General features: G+C 32.1%; 1 protein-coding gene and 1 long non-coding RNA gene across 2 annotated transcripts in view; one reads left to right on the forward strand and one right to left on the reverse strand.

Moving 5' to 3' along the window:
* Positions 1-18,874, forward strand: part of para (sodium voltage-gated channel paralytic) — a 61,584-nt gene extending 42,710 nt beyond the window's left edge. Inside the window, exons 18-23 of the mRNA XM_017621486.1 lie at positions 1,129-1,251; positions 2,347-2,541; positions 2,912-3,157; positions 4,939-5,209; positions 12,211-12,515; positions 16,323-18,874. Coding sequence (XP_017476975.1) covers positions 1,129-1,251; positions 2,347-2,541; positions 2,912-3,157; positions 4,939-5,209; positions 12,211-12,515; positions 16,323-17,270 — 2,088 coding nt within the window. The 3' untranslated portion in view covers positions 17,271-18,874. The remainder of the gene's footprint in view (positions 1-1,128; positions 1,252-2,346; positions 2,542-2,911; positions 3,158-4,938; positions 5,210-12,210; positions 12,516-16,322) is intronic.
* LOC108366978 (uncharacterized) lies at positions 15,302-16,316 on the reverse strand. Its single transcript, XR_001848185.1, has 2 exons — positions 15,999-16,316; positions 15,302-15,868 (listed from the first exon to the last, which is right to left on the reverse strand). It is a non-coding gene; the product is annotated as an uncharacterized LOC108366978 (long non-coding RNA).
* Positions 18,875-19,572: the final 698 nt, after the last annotated feature.

Below are 19,572 nucleotides of genomic sequence, written 5' to 3' on the forward strand. Positions count from 1 at the left end.
AGTTCACAAGATCACAAAAGACGGCACTGTAGATTTAAACTACCACATAGTTCATGAAATTTCATTTCTTGTTTTTGCTTTCGTTTAATACGAATTGTAGAAAAAATTAAGCAAAACGAAGAAAAATTTTACATTTAAACAGTCAGGGAAAATTAATCAATTTTGCTTACATCTAAGCGAAACGGCAACGCTGGACACAGCTGCAAATTAGAAAATAAGAACAAGAATCTTATCACCGCTTGGAGGAAAATATTTGAATTTAAAGGAAACAGAATAAATTCGACCGTTGAGCAAGAAAAATGATTTTTATTAATTTCAAAGGGCATGCCTGCAATAAATTTTCGAGAAAAAACGAACGGTGAACCCGCCTTAAGAGTTTCTTCTTTCATCACATACATATATACATAAGATCTAAAAAACCAATTACCAACAGAGAAAACTGAAATTATTGAAGTTTAATTAGTTCACTTTTTTGTAACAATTGTAATTTCACAGCTTTCTTTATTACCTTTGTTTTCTTATCAGTTATATTTTTAGGTTATTTCAAGATTTCTGTATTTTTTTTCGCAAATAATAAAATCACAGAAAATCTGCTTTAAGCATGCCTTTGGTTATTAAATGGATTTATTTATTATGGCTCTGCACTCAACCGTATCACATCATTTCTAATCTGCCTTGTTGAATCAAGTATTGGTTATCTACATATGTAGGAATGTACATATACATATAAGCACCGCATGCTTTTAAAATGCACTGGTTGTTAAATATTAGGAAAGCATAATCAATGTCATCACATAATCATAATCGACTCTTCCGGTTTATTATTTACTCAATTATTATTGCAAACCAAAAACTAATACTAAAATCTATTTAAATTTATTCCTCTCACATGTTCTTTCATCACAATAATCAAAATGATCTTCAACCCACTAATCTCAATAATCAAAACGATCGTTATCACAAAATTTTACATCTGGATGCGATCGCCATTGTACCATCTCATTCATATAATGCACCGATATATTTGCCACTTTCCCATTACTGTCATTGCTTACGTCATATTCCGTAAATGTGATTGCCGACGAACCTTTTACTGACTCTGGTGCTGCCATCGTTTCGGACGTTAAGGTCGTCGTGAATGCATTGGTTCAAGCTATACCGTCCATCTTCAATGTGCTATTGGTGTGTCTAATATTTTGGCTAATTTTTGCCATAATGGGTGTACAGCTTTTTGCTGGAAAATATTTTAAGGTACGTTGAAATAAAAAAAAATAAATAAATAAATATTAAAAATACTAATAGCGTGATATCTAAATTTAGAAAATGTTTTATTAAATCAACCCTGCAGTAAAATGCTACTGGGTTGGTTTACCACAACATACACTGGGTTGAAACCTCAAAAACAACAAACCAAATCAAAATACTATTATATCAGTCAGACCGTTAAATTGATTCGATTAAGATTTGGCTGAATACAAGAATAAAGTGAAGAACTTTTTAAAGAAGCGTATCTTTGCATCTATTTTTCGTGAATGGTTGACAATAAATAAATTATTAGTTTAAATTATAACTGAGTTCAATGGCATAACACTGTTTGCCAATTTTTGTTATTGAACTTAATGCTCCACGAACCTCTATAATTAGCAAGGCGAGTTCATTATCGTACTTATTATCATTTATGTCATTGGCGGAGACTGCTTTTAAATATGTATGTATTTGTAATGAACATTTCAGTATCTATACAAATGTAACTATATACGCTGCTGTAAATACGAGTATAGGTATACAAGCGACACTTCCTTTCCAGCGGTTTTTTTTTTTGTGTAACATACATATGCAAATGTAATATGTGATAGGAAATCGCAGAACTTTGCTATTAAATATTTATGAGTTCTAAAGTCACCACTTGTATTTGATAATAATAGTATGGACACCTCATACTTCTTAAAATAATAAAAGTTATTGATACAAATTTAATATGTTTCTTTGCATCCATATTCGACCAAAGTTTTAAATATAGACATGTATAGAAAATGTTCTTATATATCTATATAGCAAGATGTGAGAAAAATTAACTGGTAGAATAGATAGCTTTTAATATTAGCTTTTGAAAGCTTTTGAATCAAACCATGCCACACATGCACATACATACATACATACATTACTATATATGTATGTATATGTATGTATGCATTTATATTTAGGTACATATGTATAACAGTAATCGAAACATGTATAACTGAATGTGTGCTGTACATGTAAGAACACATATTTGTCTTATCTAATACCATTGGTTTAATATGTATTAATATAATTAATTTATTTTCATTAATTCGGCAACTGCAGTGCGAGGATCAAAATGGCACTAAACTCAGTCACGAGATCATACCTAACCGCAATGCCTGCGAGAGTGAAAACTACACATGGGTGAATTCAGCAATGAATTTTGATCATGTAGGTAATGCGTATCTGTGCCTTTTCCAAGTGGCCACGTTTAAAGGCTGGATACCTATCATGAACGACGCAATTGACTCACGTGAGGTAATTCAAAAATGTTGCGGATCTACATAGATTTATGAACAATATTTTAGTTTTTTGATCTTAGACAAATCTAATATTAATATTTTTCTTTTTTCTTTCCCGCAACAAATACAAAAATAAACAACCTTATTACCACAACAAAAAAAAAATATTTCGTTACACTAAAATTCCCGTCATACCTGCACGTCTAAAACAAAACTGCAACGTACATAAAAACTGTGAAATCTAACAACAAATTCCAAATAAAATACAAAAAAAAAACTCCCTACAACAACACTGCCAATAAATTAACCAACATAAATACATCATTACCAACACCTGTACAAACATACTCACTCCTCGATATGAAAAATATGTGACCCTTCAACAGGTGGGCAAGCAGCCAATCCGTGAAACGAATATCTACATGTATTTATATTTCGTATTCTTCATCATATTTGGATCATTTTTCACTCTTAATCTCTTCATTGGTGTTATCATTGATAATTTTAACGAGCAAAAGAAAAAAGCAGGTGGATCATTAGAAATGTTCATGACAGAAGATCAGAAAAAGTACTATAATGCTATGAAAAAGATGGGCTCTAAAAAACCATTAAAAGCCATTCCTAGACCGAGGGTAAGGCTTATATATTTTTTTTATAATAAAAGAATACAATAATTTAAAAATTGTATTATATCGATCGATATATGCCATAAATTTAAAAGAAAGAGACTATAAATTAACTAATTAAATCTGTGCCAATTGTTAATACTTTTTTCCAAGGTGCGCGGTTGTTATGATTTTTTTTTTTGTCTGTAAAATATGTANATTGTTAATACTTTTTTCCAAGGTGCGCGGTTGTTATGATTTTTTTTTTTTCGTCTGTAAAATATGTTGTTATTACGTCGTCAAAATTCTGATGACGTAACTGTGCAATTGCAAAAAACCTTATGAGGGCCCAGCTATGTATCTAGCAATATTTTCGAAACATAAGCATCCACAGCAACGGATGCGTGTGCGCGTGCACCAGCCGCGTTAAGTGGTCGAATTGTATAGGCAAAAAATAAGTTTACAACAGGAGTTATACCATTCTTCCACTGTTATTCAATAAAGTTGCTTTGAAATGGACACAATCTATATATTCAAGCCACATACCAATCTGAAACTCAACTCCTTGAAAGGTTGTCTGTTCTTAAACATTTTTAAGTCTACCAATACATAAATCTAACAAAACAATTCAAATTTTGAAAATTTCTTAATACTTACTTTCTTATATATATTTCTTAATGAATTTATATGATCTGTATGCATTTGCATGCACTGCAAATTCAAATCAAAAATATATTGAACAGTACAAGCATGAGACTAAAGATATGTATTTATGTATATCTACATATCTACAGTAGTAGACGGATGCAGATGTACAATGATATGCTGACACAANAAATCTAACAAAACAATTCAAATTTTGAAAATTTCTTAATACTTACTTTCCTACATATATTTCTTAATGAATTTATATGATCTGTATGCATTTGCATGCACTGCAAATTCAAATCAAAAAAATATATGAACAGTACAAGCATGAGACTAAAGATATGTATTTATGTATATCTACATATCTACTGTAGTAGACGGATGCAGATGTACAATGATATGCTGACACAAACATATGCATGTTTTCTGAAACAATTTCACACCCTAAAAAAGAATTAATTAAAATATATTTTTATAAACACACTGTTTCGTATGTGTAAACCCAATTAAATAGCTATATTCAAGGGGTATCCTAAATTTCACAACTAGATTTACATTTCCTTAGTAAAAAAATGCAAATATCTGCACGTTTTTTTTCATATATTAAATCCAACTTCCCGTACTAAAACACCAAAAGATAATGAACGTTATTCAAGATTGCGCATCTTCGTCGGTATAGTATAGTTTACATATACATACATACATACATACATACTATGTATATATTTGTCGAAGATATGTAATCTGTAACCAAAAACTAAGATATTATACTCTATATCTCACAGCTCTTTTAAATACTTTTTAATGAATTTAAAAATACATATATAGAACACCAGAAAGCATTAAAAAAACAAAATTGAATGATTAACTTTTTGACTTATACCTACCTACACATACATATATATATATCGTTATAAAAGTTTAATTTAATTCTTGAGAAAAAAGTTGCATTTGGCACAGATAAAGAATAACAGATTTAATGCAAATATAAATGATAAAAGAACATGACGCACGCATGTTATCATGGCCTCAATAATCTTATAAATACATACATATAACCCTAAGCTTACAAAAAGCTTATACGATAATAATAAAATATAAATTAGTTCGAAATGATTAAGAATTCACTGTTTTCTATATTTCTCTCTTTTCTCTTCCAGTGGCGTCCACAAGCAATAGTATTTGAAATAGTTACTGATAAAAAATTCGATATAATAATTATGTTATTCATTGGCCTAAATATGTTTACCATGACACTCGATCGATACGATGCGTCCGAAACATATAATGCTGTTCTAGACTATCTAAATGCGATATTCGTAGTTATTTTCAGTTCCGAATGTCTATTAAAAATATTCGCCTTACGGTATCACTATTTTATTGAGCCATGGAATTTATTTGATGTAGTAGTTGTCATTTTATCCATCTTAGGTAAGTAAAAGCCAAAAATATTTTTTCTGGTAATTTTGAAATTATTGTTTAAACATTCGTTATAAATGTAAATTTGTGATTTGTTACTTTTAAATACTCAAAGTTTTTCGCTAAATTATGTAAATGTAAAACTTTAATGTTGAAATACTGCAAATCAAGCTATATACATATAGTACATTTATATTGTCCGATCGTCCACAGTCCGCATATGTATAAACTACTATGTATTTTTGTTTAAATCTACATTGGCTATTTTGTTGTGTATCTTATTTGTGTGATTACTATAATTGGAATGTTGTAAAACTATTTGTTGTANGATAAACTGTAGTACCCGATTGTTTTATTAACATCAAGCTTATGACTAAATTTTTATCATGTTTTATATACCTACATATGTGTATCTTTATGTTTATCTTCATATGGTATATTTGTTCTAAAACCACGGACTTAATTCCGGTCGTCAGTGCTGTTTGTATATACATATGTCGTCTCCTAAACATGCATTGGATCAAATGTATAACGACAAAAATGCGTAAGAGGTCTTTNTGTTAACATCAAGCTTATGACAAAATTTTTATCATGTTTTATATACCTACATATGTGTATCTTTATGTTTATCTTCATTTGGTATATTTGTTCTAAAACCACGGACTTAATTCCGGTCGTCAGTGCTGTTTGTATATACATATGTCGTCTCCTAAACATGCATTGGATCAAATGTATAACGACAAAAATGCGTAAGAGGTCTTTATTTTAGAGCCCAACTCAAATTATTTTTTCATATTCAAAGTCAAGAGATCTTATATCATGTTAAAATAACCTGACAAACTTCTATAAAGAATGCAAACTTGTTAGATATATAAAGCATCGTTCACTCAAAATCGGTACGCATGAAATGGATTATATCTTTTTAGTAGGTTTTCAGAAAATAATATTTAATATGTTAGAATNAAAAAAACAGAATCAGACCAAATTGAAAAATGTATTTGTATTTTAATAACTAATTATTCACTATCCCGCTTCCAATCATCTTGTATGGCAGAAATACGCAATTCTTCAGCTGACCTTACCACCTTAGCGCAGCCTCCGGACGGAGAAATTCTTATATGGCAGAAATACACTTAGGGTTTTGTAATTACATGCCGATGGATGAGCGCTATAAAAACAAACTTTGATATTGGTCGGACCAGGAATTGAACCTGGGCTATTCCGAGTAGTGGTACGCATGTCGAAACGAAGGCTTATTAAAGTGCATAAATTCGCATATCGCTAGCTTAGAATGCAAACTTGTTAGATATATAAAGAATCGTTCACTCAAAATCGGTACGCATGAAATGGGTTATATCTTTTTAGTAGGTTTTCAGAAAATAATATTTAATATGTTAGAATAAAGTCAAAACATTCCGTTATAGGTACATGTTAGCGAGAGTTGCATATTTTGCTTGGATAAATAAATAAGAGACAATTTCTTTGATAATGATACAAATTTTCTGAACACCCGTTCTAGAGAGTTGTGTAGTCAACTTGCTCTACTAAACTATCTTTAGTTTATGTTTTTCCATGGCTCGCACATCTCTACTAATTTTGTTTTAAATAAATACCATGTATTTTTCGATTTGACTTAAATAGGTCATATTCGTAAATTGATGACTTCCACAACTTTTTTCACATCATTGGCTTCAAACCGATTTAAAGTTACCTGTGAATAATTAGTTTTCATAAAAACCCACCAACAACCAACACTTTACAAAAGGTCCAAAGTAAATGATACAATGAAATATCACTTTGTGCAAGCGCTCCTTCCAGCATATTTCTGGGGTCATATGACCCATTGTGGAGTCTGATCGAGTTTTAATGACACTGCTTCGATTCTCTTGTCATTTCATAGCCTTTTGACAACTGTGTCAACTTCTATAGATTTAGTTGTAAGAGGATATCACCCTGTTTCTTTTTAGCTTAAAACTTTTAACGGGGGAGTTGACCGAAGTCCAGTTTTAAACATGTTTTATTAGTCATTATTATAAAATACTACATTTAGTGTGAACATTGGGGTAATGTAAACGGGTGCGGTTTTTGTTATAAAATGTATTTAATCTAACAGAATTTTATATATTATAACTCGATAAGGTTTAAGTCTTGCCATAGCTTGCATTCGCTGAACTGTGGATAATCGTTTTCCAATTCTTTCGCGCGATCTTCTTCTGATAAGCCGATTTTTTTTTATAATTGAGGTAAAGAGCCTTATCCTTAAGCTGGTGCGAAATGATTTCTTTTGATGATTAGCTTACTCTGTTAGTTTAAGCAGAAGGAATCCATTCATTGATTTTTGGAGGAAAATTAGAAGTTTTTGGTATATTTAATTTTAATTTGATTTTTGATCTCGAGGATGTCGGATTTTCAACGAATTTGTTCAACATTATTTTTTGAGCAGCCACTTCCAACACGAATAAAACTGTCAAATTAAAAGCCAGTACTATGAAATTTAAACCTCATAATGGTAGATCTATTGCCTAACGATCTGCATTGCAACTTTGTAATACATTGAAACAATTGCTGTACAGGAATTGCTGGAACGCGTACCGATTTTGAATAAAACTTATAGCAATTTTTTTCAAGAATTTTTTCAAAACTTAGACATTTTGCACTTAAAAAAAAGCAAGACTTCATACCGCATATTTCCTGCAAGAGTTTCATAATCCAAAAAAAAAAATATACATAAAGATGCAGAAATGACCGCTACCTGCTCTTCTATGTCGTGTGAGAATTTCATAGCTGTACCTATTAGTAGCTCAAATCCAAAATTTTAAAGCTGTTTTTCTGGAGTTTTTGATTTTTTGGATTATACATTCTTGCAGCAAATGTGCGATGTAAATTCAAAGAATTCGGTGTTGAGTAAAATATTTCCTATTATTTTGACTTTATCAACTTTCTGTGCTTTTTTGGATTTAGGAACTTTGCCTTTCACTGAATATAAACGGGTGCATTAATCTTTTTGCAAGTCACAAAATTTTAAATTATCTGCTTCCCTTATCACAATATGGGTTTTTATTAGCAATCAGTTGGAATTAGCAATATTTCACTCTAAGGATATTTTAATGATCCGTGTTTTGGAAAAAAAGGGCTAGTGGAATTCTATGGATAGGTAAAACATGATTTTTACGCATATGTTTGTATTACCATTTGCAATATTTTCTAGATTAGAATTGGAGCTACACTGCTCTTGGTATATATTATTTATAATTCGGATTAAATTTTATTCAAAATAAGAACGCAGATATCCTTAACATATACATACATACATATGTATATTATCATGACGCTATCGACATATGTACATACATACATCTGTGTGAGTACGAGGTTTTCTGCTGACGATGTTTTATATTNACTATCGACATATGTACATACATCTGTGTGAGTACGAGGTTTTCTGCTGACGATGTTTTATATTCTTGGCGGCAGTTTTACGAGACGATTCGGTTTTGTTTAGAGTTCGTGGTTTTTTTGTTTGGTAATATAAACTTTTTATGGGCTTTGGTTTTCTTATCATAAACTACAAAACTATATACGAAAGCACAAATGAATACTCGCCTCTTTTTTTTTAATAATTCCTTTTATATAATGGCTTAAACTGTCCGAATAAAACGGCAACTAATCAATAATTGAAATTCAACATTGTAAGCAAAAATAGTTAAATTTAGTGGAGTTTACTATACAAAAGATGGCTTTAAAATATGCTTTACTACATTATGAGATAGAAAACTTCTTTTTCATAACTTCTGTAAGGAAGATAGAGTTTTAAACCATTTTTGATAAAGTAATATTTCCGTCGTTTTGCGATATTTATGAAAAGGATAATTTTCTATCTGCACATTTTCTCATTTTAAGATCTTCCTTAGGATATAAATTTTTGTTCTTAATAAAATAACTTCCCCAATATTCAGAAATAGAGATATATGTATATGTACATACATAAGTGCATAAGCTTTTTAACTAAAACAGTTTGTAAGCTTTCGAAATAGCTTTACAGTGTTCACATTTTAAGTGATACGAATCTTTTTATTTGCAAGCTTTAAAGCTTAACTTTGTCTGCTTGAATTCATACTCATTATTTAAGCATATGCGAAACCTTGAAATACGCAGTATCTAGCAAGCTAAAAATCATAAATATTTTTGCGCTTTGCGCCATTTTAAACCAAACTTTTAAACTTTGCTGCTACATATGTATATGTATAATATGTAGATCCTAAATTAAATTTTAGAATTCCCGCCGCACAATTTAAACAGATGCTTGATGCCGCTAGTTGCTTTAGATAAAACGCTGATATTATAGGTTCTTATTTACTACTTAGTGAAGCATACATTTTTAGAAGGGAAAAAATTAAACTAAAGTGATATCAGAACGTCGAATATATTAATATACATATGTCTCTTTTTACGTGTAGGTATAATAGAATAAAAGGGTTTAACCAAAACATAAACGACGAAACCAACTCAGATCTCTGGTCAGAATCAGTGGCTACCATTCATCGAGGCCGTATATGTATGTATGTATAAAGATTCAGCGAAAGATAAAACTCAAAGCTCTATTGCATACCTCTGCTAGCCCCGCTTTTCCGGCTAAATGTATGTATAAAATATATATACATACATATGTATAACCAGACGTTAATGTCGTAACGGTATTGAGGGGCCCATTCCGCATGACCCGCTGTACCATTCGACAAAACGCATCCATAAGACTGCAGCTGTTTTGGTGTGACGATTCAGCATAACCAGTCATTTGATCAATTCATGGTCAATAAAGAGGCACTGCAATCATAGCGCATCCGCTGAGTCTTCTTAATGGTTTTTGTCCATTTTGTCGATGGGAATTATGTACTTTACTATGAACCCAAGTCGCAACTTAAGTAAAATTCACTCCACGCCAATAGTTTGCGACCCCTTCGAAGATTCACAAATATAGTGAATAGAGCGTTATAGTATTAGATAATATACAATCCTGTACATACATATATGTTTACATTTGTATTGTACACCTGTATCGTTTTCATTGTAACTCCTGTACAAAGAGACATCATCGAAAATTAAAATACAAATTAACATGAACCTAATACTTTAAACTTAAAAATCGAGCATATTTATACAAAATACTACTAATCCTTTTTAAAACCATGTATGATGAAGTATTTACATATGTGGAACATAATGTAGTATTTATTAAAATAATTTATGATTTTCTCGGATTAAAATAAAAAATACAGCCCTACAAGTAACGTGCAAAGTTATTTTCTTAGCACAACCTCAAGGGCGTTTTTGCACGATTTAATCCTTTTAAATTTTTTATTACACTTAATTTCAAATAATTTTACATCTTAATCAGTTTCAATTTATGTAGCTACTGTAGATAACTTATCCGATATTTATTAACTCGGTACCAATGTAGTACATACATATGTATGTAAATAAAGTAAGTGCAGAAAAAATAGGCAGGACAGAGGTGTAGGGCGTCTTGGTATTTTTTGTATACAAGTTGATTTATTTGTAATTCAAATGACTAGTTTGTCAATCTATATTTTTTTAATTGAGAAATCCATTTAAAAAAAATTTGGTCGGATTAAGATGTATGTTCTATTTACATATAGGTATGCTTATTTAGCAATTAAACTGCTTTGCTATTTAATATCGATATNGGTATACAAGGTTTATTTATTTGTAATTCAAATGACTAGTTTTGTCAATCTATATTTTTTTAATTGAGAAATCCATTTAAAAAAAAATTTGGTCGGAATAACATGTATGTTCTATTTACATATATGTAGGTATGCTTATTTAGCAATTAAACTGCTTTGCTATTTAATATCGATATTTGGCACTAATTATACGCTGCGGATTATCGCTTAACCTTGAGTTGTACCTTACCTAAAACTGGAGGGTGTAATTAAAACATTTCAGTGAAAAAATCTGGTCAGTAGGTATGGAAATGGCTCAGTGTTTAGAAATCAAGGAGATACATGCCTAAATAAAAAAAAATCAAGTCAATCTCCAATAAGATATTTTTAAAACACTGAATTATTTCTATTTGATATTATGCCGCTACCTTGCCGCCGTTTATCATCAATTATGCAATCANCAAATATCAAGTCAATCTCCAATAAGATATTTTTAAAACACTGAATTATTTCTATTTGATATTATGCCGCTACCTTGCCGCCGTTTATCATCAATTATGCAATCAGATGACTGCACTTGACGTCACTGCGAGCCTTCACAAAGCGCTTTCGAATTGTTAATTTCCACTACGATCTGATAAATAAATGCCATGCCGTGTGTACCTACATACTACCTATGTAGATATGTATGTTTATATAGTACATTAATTTCTTTTTCACTGTGAGTGTNTGCGAGCCTTCACAAAGCGCTTTCGAATTGTTAATTTCCACTACGATCTGATAAATAAATGCCATGCCGTGTGTACCTACATACTACCTAGATATGTATGTTTATATAGTACATTAATTTCTTTTTCACTGTGAGTGTGTTATGCTTACGCGTAAACTTTTGTTTTGTTGTGTTTGGCCTAGTCAAGCCTTGTAATTACTTGTGTACTATCCTTCTTCATTAAAGGTATTAGATCTTGGATTCACAGTGTTTTTATTATTACTAAAGTAAAAATCTATATATCATCTTATTATTTCGTAATGGCTTTCAGAGGAATATTTTGATATAGATATTTTATGCTTTTAAGACAAATTTTAGCTTTTGAGTTCTAAAGTATCTGTAGTAAACTAGTGTAAAGATATCTCCTATAAGAAAAATTCGAATTTTTACGTTAAATGTTGCGAAAACATCGCATTTTAATTTATCTTAAATTATATATTTGTGTGTAAAAATTAAAAATGGGCCCGGTGGTATATGCCCTATTGACATATTGATTTTGCCGACACTTTTTCTACATTTCGTTCTATTTTGGGCGAAAATATTTACTCCTTCTCCTACAGGTCTTGTGCTGAGCGATATTATTGAAAAGTACTTCGTATCTCCAACGCTGTTGCGTGTGGTCCGTGTGGCAAAAGTGGGTCGCGTGTTACGTCTTGTCAAAGGTGCTAAAGGTATTCGCACGCTGTTGTTCGCGCTAGCTATGTCACTTCCGGCTCTATTCAACATTTGTCTGCTGCTATTTCTTGTAATGTTCATCTTTGCTATTTTCGGGATGTCATTTTTTATGCATGTGCGGGAAAAAAGTGGCATTAACGACGTTTATAATTTTAAAACTTTTGGCCAAAGTATGATATTGCTGTTCCAGGTAAGCCACCACAATTCAAGTTCCGTTAATGTTGTCTATTGTTGTTGTCGTTGGGTAATATTCCCACTGGCGGAATTTTGAGTGCGATTATAGTGGTGGTGCACCAATGTAGTTAAACTCGCATATCTCCACCTGGAAATGCGGTTGGTGCATTGCCTAATTGATCAGCTCACCCAAAAGCGGGAATGTTACATTGTTGATTAAGCTATGGTAGTTGTTGATAAAAGCTAAATTAGCAACATCAATTTTTTCATTCAAACTTTCCACAATACTTTTCTTTACTTTGAATGTTTAATATACATAACTATCTCGCTTACATTCGTCTAACTATCATATGTGAATACTTTCATCAAAACATTTTTTTTTTTAATTATTTGTTTAACAAAGCTTTTGTTTAGTGTGTAACCAAATCAAAAAAATACTTTACTTCCTGTTTGAAGGTTTCCCCAAAAAATTAAAAGTGACCCAGTCAACCTGGCACAATATTTAGGTGTTCTCTGAAGTAATACACTAACGGCTAACGGAATATGCCGTCTTGACCGGGAAGTTATGCTGATTAACATAACAAAATGTCCTATCTTCTTCGACGGTATGTTTCTCGTTAATCGTATCAAGGTGGAAGAAATACCCTTCTGTACAGGAAGAAACTCTCAACATAATTGCCGTGGAAGTACCACGCTGCGATTAATCGCATTCACTTAATTATTTAGTTGTTATTTACCATAAACACATTCTTAAATCGAATTGAAACTTGTAACTGTGCCACCATAAATCACATTTTGAGTGCGAGTTAAGAGTTGTTGAATTGTGCTAATAGTGCACACGGGATTTGTCCGCACTGTTGTTTCATGCAACTCTGTATGAAGTGAAACATTTAAATAGTTCATGAAATTACGTTTAGGCTAAGCGTTGTTATAAAATTAATAGCTATTGTTCTTTTTGGGTCTTTAATTATTATTTTTCCATGTTTATTATTTTCAAGTTTTGACACATATCAGGGTTGCATCGGAATGACCTCTGTTTGTAAGCGTGTTCGATCGACTCATTTCTTTTGTTGCATATAAACACTTGCATTTCAAGCGAGCTACACTAACACGAGTTAATTCGATACCGCGTTTGATGCCATATAAACAAGGTAATTGTTTTCCTTATAAGTTTGGTCAAACGTGTGGGAATTCGTTGGAGGTCATGGCATATAAGTAACATTATTTCCAGCTTATAATTCATACAAAACAAGTAAAGAAGTCTAAGTTGCGGCGAAGCCGAACATTAAATACCCGGCGCACATATTAATAATAATTATAACAATAATAGATTGCCTCTTCCAAATATGTAAGTGTTTCGCCAAGCTCCCCTCCTCCGAGTTGTGGTATGCGCCTTGGTGTTGTCACACAAAGGGGAGGGACCTACAGAAATACACTCGGAGGTTTGACAGTGCCTGCCGAGGGCGACCTCTATTAGAAAAAACTTTATTTTATATTTATTTTTTGATGTTGGGTTGAACCGGGCTTGAACTCATAATAATCTTATTTTTTTTTAGTATTAACTTTGAGTAAAATAGCGTCCTTAAATTTCGAAATATCGAAGTCTCCGTATTTTTAAAATTGCCGCGATTTCAAACATTTTCAACATCTTGAGTTTGGTACAAATTGATGGAACGGTTACCGAGATACACACACATACGTGGTCATAAGTGGACGGTATCACGCCCATTTTCTTATAATTTGTTATAATCTGATTTCTTGCTAAAGAATTATTGCAAACAACAATTTTGAATAAATTAGCTTTAGTAGATACTGATTTATCGAAGATTACGTATTCTCTAAATTACCGCTATATGAGATGTGTGTGTGGTTATTGTCTGATTTTAAAAATTTTCAACCGTTTGGTGTATCGCTATAGCGAAAAGTTGCTAAGACCCAATTGAAAAATTGTATACTAGAAGGAAACAACTTCTTATAGCCATTTTCTTCAAGTATTTCGCAAAACTTTGAATACAACGTTTTGCCTATATATTAAAGCAAAGAAATTCTCCATATTTTGGCCTTATCGAAAATTTCCTTTCATTGAATATAAACGAAAAAACATAAAACAAGACCATTTATCTTCTTTCGAAACGATGCATTTTTTAATTTCTCTAGCCTCCTGTATCCAAATATGAGTTTCTATAAAAAGTGGACTTAGCAACTTCTCACTCTAAGCTAGTGATATTTTACCAAGACTAACAACAGAGAAGAATTTGGGAGAAATTGGTGAACCGGTTACCGTGATATACACACACACATATCGTCGTTTAAAGTACAAACCCGCGTATCAGCAAAATGTAAAACCGCGTATGTGAGGTTGCATAAATTATTTTCTAGAGAGTAAAAACACTCACATTTCAAAATGGTTCTCTTTTTTATAAAGCAAAACCCCTCAAAAACCCCTTTAAACCTGAATTCAAGTGAATATACTAATTTTGTAAATTGTGGGCACAAAATTGGTATCAAATATCACTGTGCAACGTACCTTTGATGCTTACTCTAAATTCATTTCAGAGCACTTTCGTTTAAAATCAATCCCAATATATCTTCATATTCATACACATGTGTGTATGTACTTGTAATCGTATATATGCAGTGAAAAGGGGAAAGTTCTACTGCCGTATAAATCCTACACCAAAATGAAACTTAAATGAAGTATATACTATACAGTAGGTATGTGAATTTTTGGGTCCGTTTTTCCGGAAGACGAATTTTCGTTGAATTGATAACTTTACTACCATTTACGATAAGCTTCTTAACTTATTTTTTTTTATACATTTTCTCATCATTCATTTAAGTATCATTTCCTATCTTCATGCTCACTTTGCATTTCACTCTAATTAAGCTCTTTCAACAATCGCCAATTATAACATTTATGATAACAATCCTCATTAAAGCGAAAATTATTTATTAGAAAGTTTCCGATGTATACATAATTGTATACGCAAATATTAACCAAATGCAAAAATTCCTGATTTCATTGTTCTGAAATTGACACGCTATTATTATACATAGTCATATATGTATGTAGATATGAGTTTTATTTTGACAAAATTTGTTTTCCAAGCAATTGTTTGCTCTTGTTGCTTCAATTATAGATCAATATTAGATTGATACAAGCCATTCCTAGTACAACCTTCAATAAACCCATGCTTTGAGGAAGTGTTCTTTACTGTTGCCTGAATTCGTAGTGAATCCAATTAACAGTTAAGACAGGCAAATACAATTTTTACCTAATTATTTTTTTGCAAGCATCCAATGTGTAAATATGTATACCAATTATTTAGTTTTGCGCCTAATTAGCTTTCGCACATACTTAGACCATACCTACCAAGAGCTTCAATTGAAGTAGTTTTCAATTTTGAATATATTCTGCTAATGTATATATGTATACATATATACATACGAGTATAAGTAACCAATATATCTAGTATGCAGTCGTCAANATAGACCATACCTACCAAGAGCTTCAATTGAAGTAGTTTTCAATTTTGAATATATTCTGCTAATGTATATATGTATACATACTATATACATACGAGTATAAGTAACCAATATATCTAGTATGCAGTCGTCAAAAAGTTTTTAATTAGGACAATTAAAATTAGTTGATTGGATTTTGCTGCCATCTTGTTATGTTAGTTTCAATCAACTGCATAACTAATGAAATTCACTTGTTCTAAACTTTTTTCTCCGCCACACCATTCCGTATTTGAATAAAATAACCCAATCGGACAAATCAAATGGACTCTGTTACCGCTTTTTATATGGCGGAACGCAGATGTCTACCTCAGCCGGTTGGGATGGCGTTTTAGATGCTATTATCAATGAGGAAAATTGCGATCCACCCGACAACGACAAAGGCTATCCGGGCAATTGTGGTTCTGCAACAGTTGGAATAACGTTTCTTCTCTCATACTTAGTTATAAGCTTTTTGATAGTTATTAATATGTATATTGCTGTCATTCTCGAAAACTATAGTCAGGCCACCGAGGACGTGCAGGAAGGTCTCACCGATGATGATTATGATATGTACTACGAAATCTGGCAGCAGTTCGACCCCGAAGGTACGCAATATATACGCTATGATCAGCTCTCCACATTTCTGGATGTCTTGGAACCGCCTCTTCAAATACATAAACCGAACAAGTACAAAATCATATCTATGGATATACCAATCTGTAGAGGAGATATGATGTATTGTGTAGATATTTTGGATGCTCTTACCAAAGACTTTTTTGCACGGAAAGGCAATCCTATAGAAGATACAGGTGAAATCGGCGAAATTGCTCCCAGGGCAGATGCCGAAGGACATGAACCTGTGTCATCTACTTTATGGCGTCAACGTGAGGAGTATTGTACTCGCCTGATACAAAACGCTTGGCGTAAGTACAAAGCGCGTACATCTGGTGAAATGGAAGGGAACATCGAAAACAATTTTGATCCCGAAAGTGGCGAAGGTGATGGCGATGGAAGCCGTAGTGGAGCTGGTGGAGAGAGTGGTGATGGTATGCGCGATGGAAACGTAATCAGCCCGGAAGCTGCTTTAAGTGGGAGTCCAGTAAGTCCGGGTTCTGCGTGTGGTGGAGTCGGTAGCGGATCAAGCATCAAAAATGGCCGACAAACGGCCGTACTGGTGGAAAGTGATGGTTTTGTAACCAAAAACGGCCATAAGGTTGTAATACACTCGCGCTCACCGAGTATAACGTCGAGAACGGCGGACGTCTGAGCCAGGCCTCGCCCCCCCCTCCAGGAAGCACCTTAATCGAACTGACCTAAATCAACAAAAATAATTTTCTGCCACATTCAACAACAACGACAGCGTTAAGCAAAACAAACCTCAACTGCTATGAGGACTAGTATCACCATTACCAGCTGCAGTTTTTTCTACTTTCAGTTCAAATATTGATTCGAAAACTATGCAAAAGTAAGAAGAAGGAAAATCTAATTACCCAAAATCTCTACTGTGACCTAGTAATATTCAAAAATTTTAATTTAAAAATTAGCATTTTTATTTAGTATAAATAATCTGCTTACTATCTTTGTATTATCATGCTCATATTTATGAGAAATTATTTTCTGTTAAGCACATATTTGTATACCGTAATACCTTGCAAAAATTATACAAAAATTATTTACTATTATCTATACATGTGTATGTAAACGCTATTTCATTTGCCTCGTATCTATTTATACACTTTAGAGCGATATTATTTCATATCTAATTTATGAATATGTGTTAGCATATGTACATTTAATGCTCATACAGGCATAGCTTTATAAACGATTCTGGTGTTTTCGTTCACAACAGCGATATGCAGCTGTAAATTTTAAAATTTTCAATGCGAAACATGCAGGCGTAAGAGAAAAAATCACATAATGAAATTGTTACAAAAAGCCTACTGCCATATCTCTGAGATCAAATGCACTAAAGTTTGAAATAAGAGAATTATATAACAACACACTTACACACACTGTTATTAAATTTGAATTAAAAATGTAAGACACTGTCCATTGCAATATCAAAAAATTCACATTTCACACAAAACATAACATGGTAACAATTCCGACACGTTATTTTAACTATCAAACATGAACTGGGGTAGGGGCGCATGAATAATGGAATCAAAAGATAAAAGCATAAAAATTTTAAATTAAAACTAATTGTAATGGAACGGTCAGTTATTAAGAACTAATCTATAAAAGTATTAACGACTGATGTTAAATTTACATAAAATGTGATTTACTAAATAAGGCATTCTATAGCCAGACGACCTGGGAACACACTTCACTGACAACTTCTACATCTCTATATATGTATGTACATATATGGCGAGAATAGTTCGATGTGTGATTAGGTTTGATAACTCCACAATTCTGGAAGATGAATATAAAAATATTACGCAACAAATGACAGACTCGGTAAAAATCATTTGCAGCCAACTTGTAAAGAAAAACTTAATGTTACAAAAGTCGCGAAGAACAATAAATGGAATGTGTACATCAGCAATAAATAAAAGTCATAAAGGCAAATAAACTTAAATACAAATCGTGCATAATCTGAAATCTAACTAAAGACGATGACGTGTAGAAAGTAGATTAATAAATACTCCAATGTGCAAATATGGGTAATTTTCGACTGCAAATCCCAGTGCAAATATAGTGATATAACCCTGCAATGAAAACCGGATCGCTTAAGAAATGTTAAATATTGGAAACCGTATACTAAAGTATGAATTCTCCGTACCAGGCGCTGAAAAGGTATACCAAAAATAACATAAATTAATGAAGCTAAAGGAATGCTAACAAAAGTTTCGGGAAAAATGCAACTAAGATAAACTTATCGAATACACGGACATACCANATATACGAAAGTATGAATTCTTCGTACCAGGCGATTAAAAGGTATACCAAAAATAAAATTAATTAATGAAGCTAAAGGAATGCTAACAAAAGGTTCGGGAAAAATGCAACTAAGATAAACTTATCGAATACACGGACATACCAAAATAATCACTTTTATCTAGTCGACCGCACCGAGCGTTCAAATTGACATGTACTCTACATAACACATTTTTAAGTTCCTGGTTAAGGACTTGAGCGTTACGTGCATTTCTTTGTTGCATACACATGTAGATGTAATTTTAATTTGCATGGTTTATTGAAACGAAGTTTTACATATGCAGGTCCACATGCTGTAATACCAACAAGCTTGTATATGTATGTACATAAATACATTTGCTGATTTACGCAAAAATAAGTTTATACATTTGGAAGCATGGGAACATAATTTTATCACTGTACTTGCTACTTGGGTTTCCAAGGAGCTGGAAAATAATTAAATACATAATTTGCCCAAAAGACATCCATGCATACACACTACAATGCCTTTTTGCTTGCTATATAATAACTGTCATTAGAAGTGCATGTACATACATATGTATGTATTAGTTTATTTTTGAAGAATTTATACTGCTTGGCATTAAGAACTCAAAGTTTTGTACATGCAAAACAAATGAATTTCATTTCAC

The sequence above is a fragment of the Rhagoletis zephyria genome, unplaced genomic scaffold, assembly GCF_001687245.7.
Source record: "Rhagoletis zephyria isolate East Lansing unplaced genomic scaffold, Rhagoletis_zephyria_1.1 Rzeph_scaffold_02476, whole genome shotgun sequence".
Classification (NCBI taxonomy): domain Eukaryota; kingdom Metazoa; phylum Arthropoda; class Insecta; order Diptera; family Tephritidae; genus Rhagoletis; species Rhagoletis zephyria.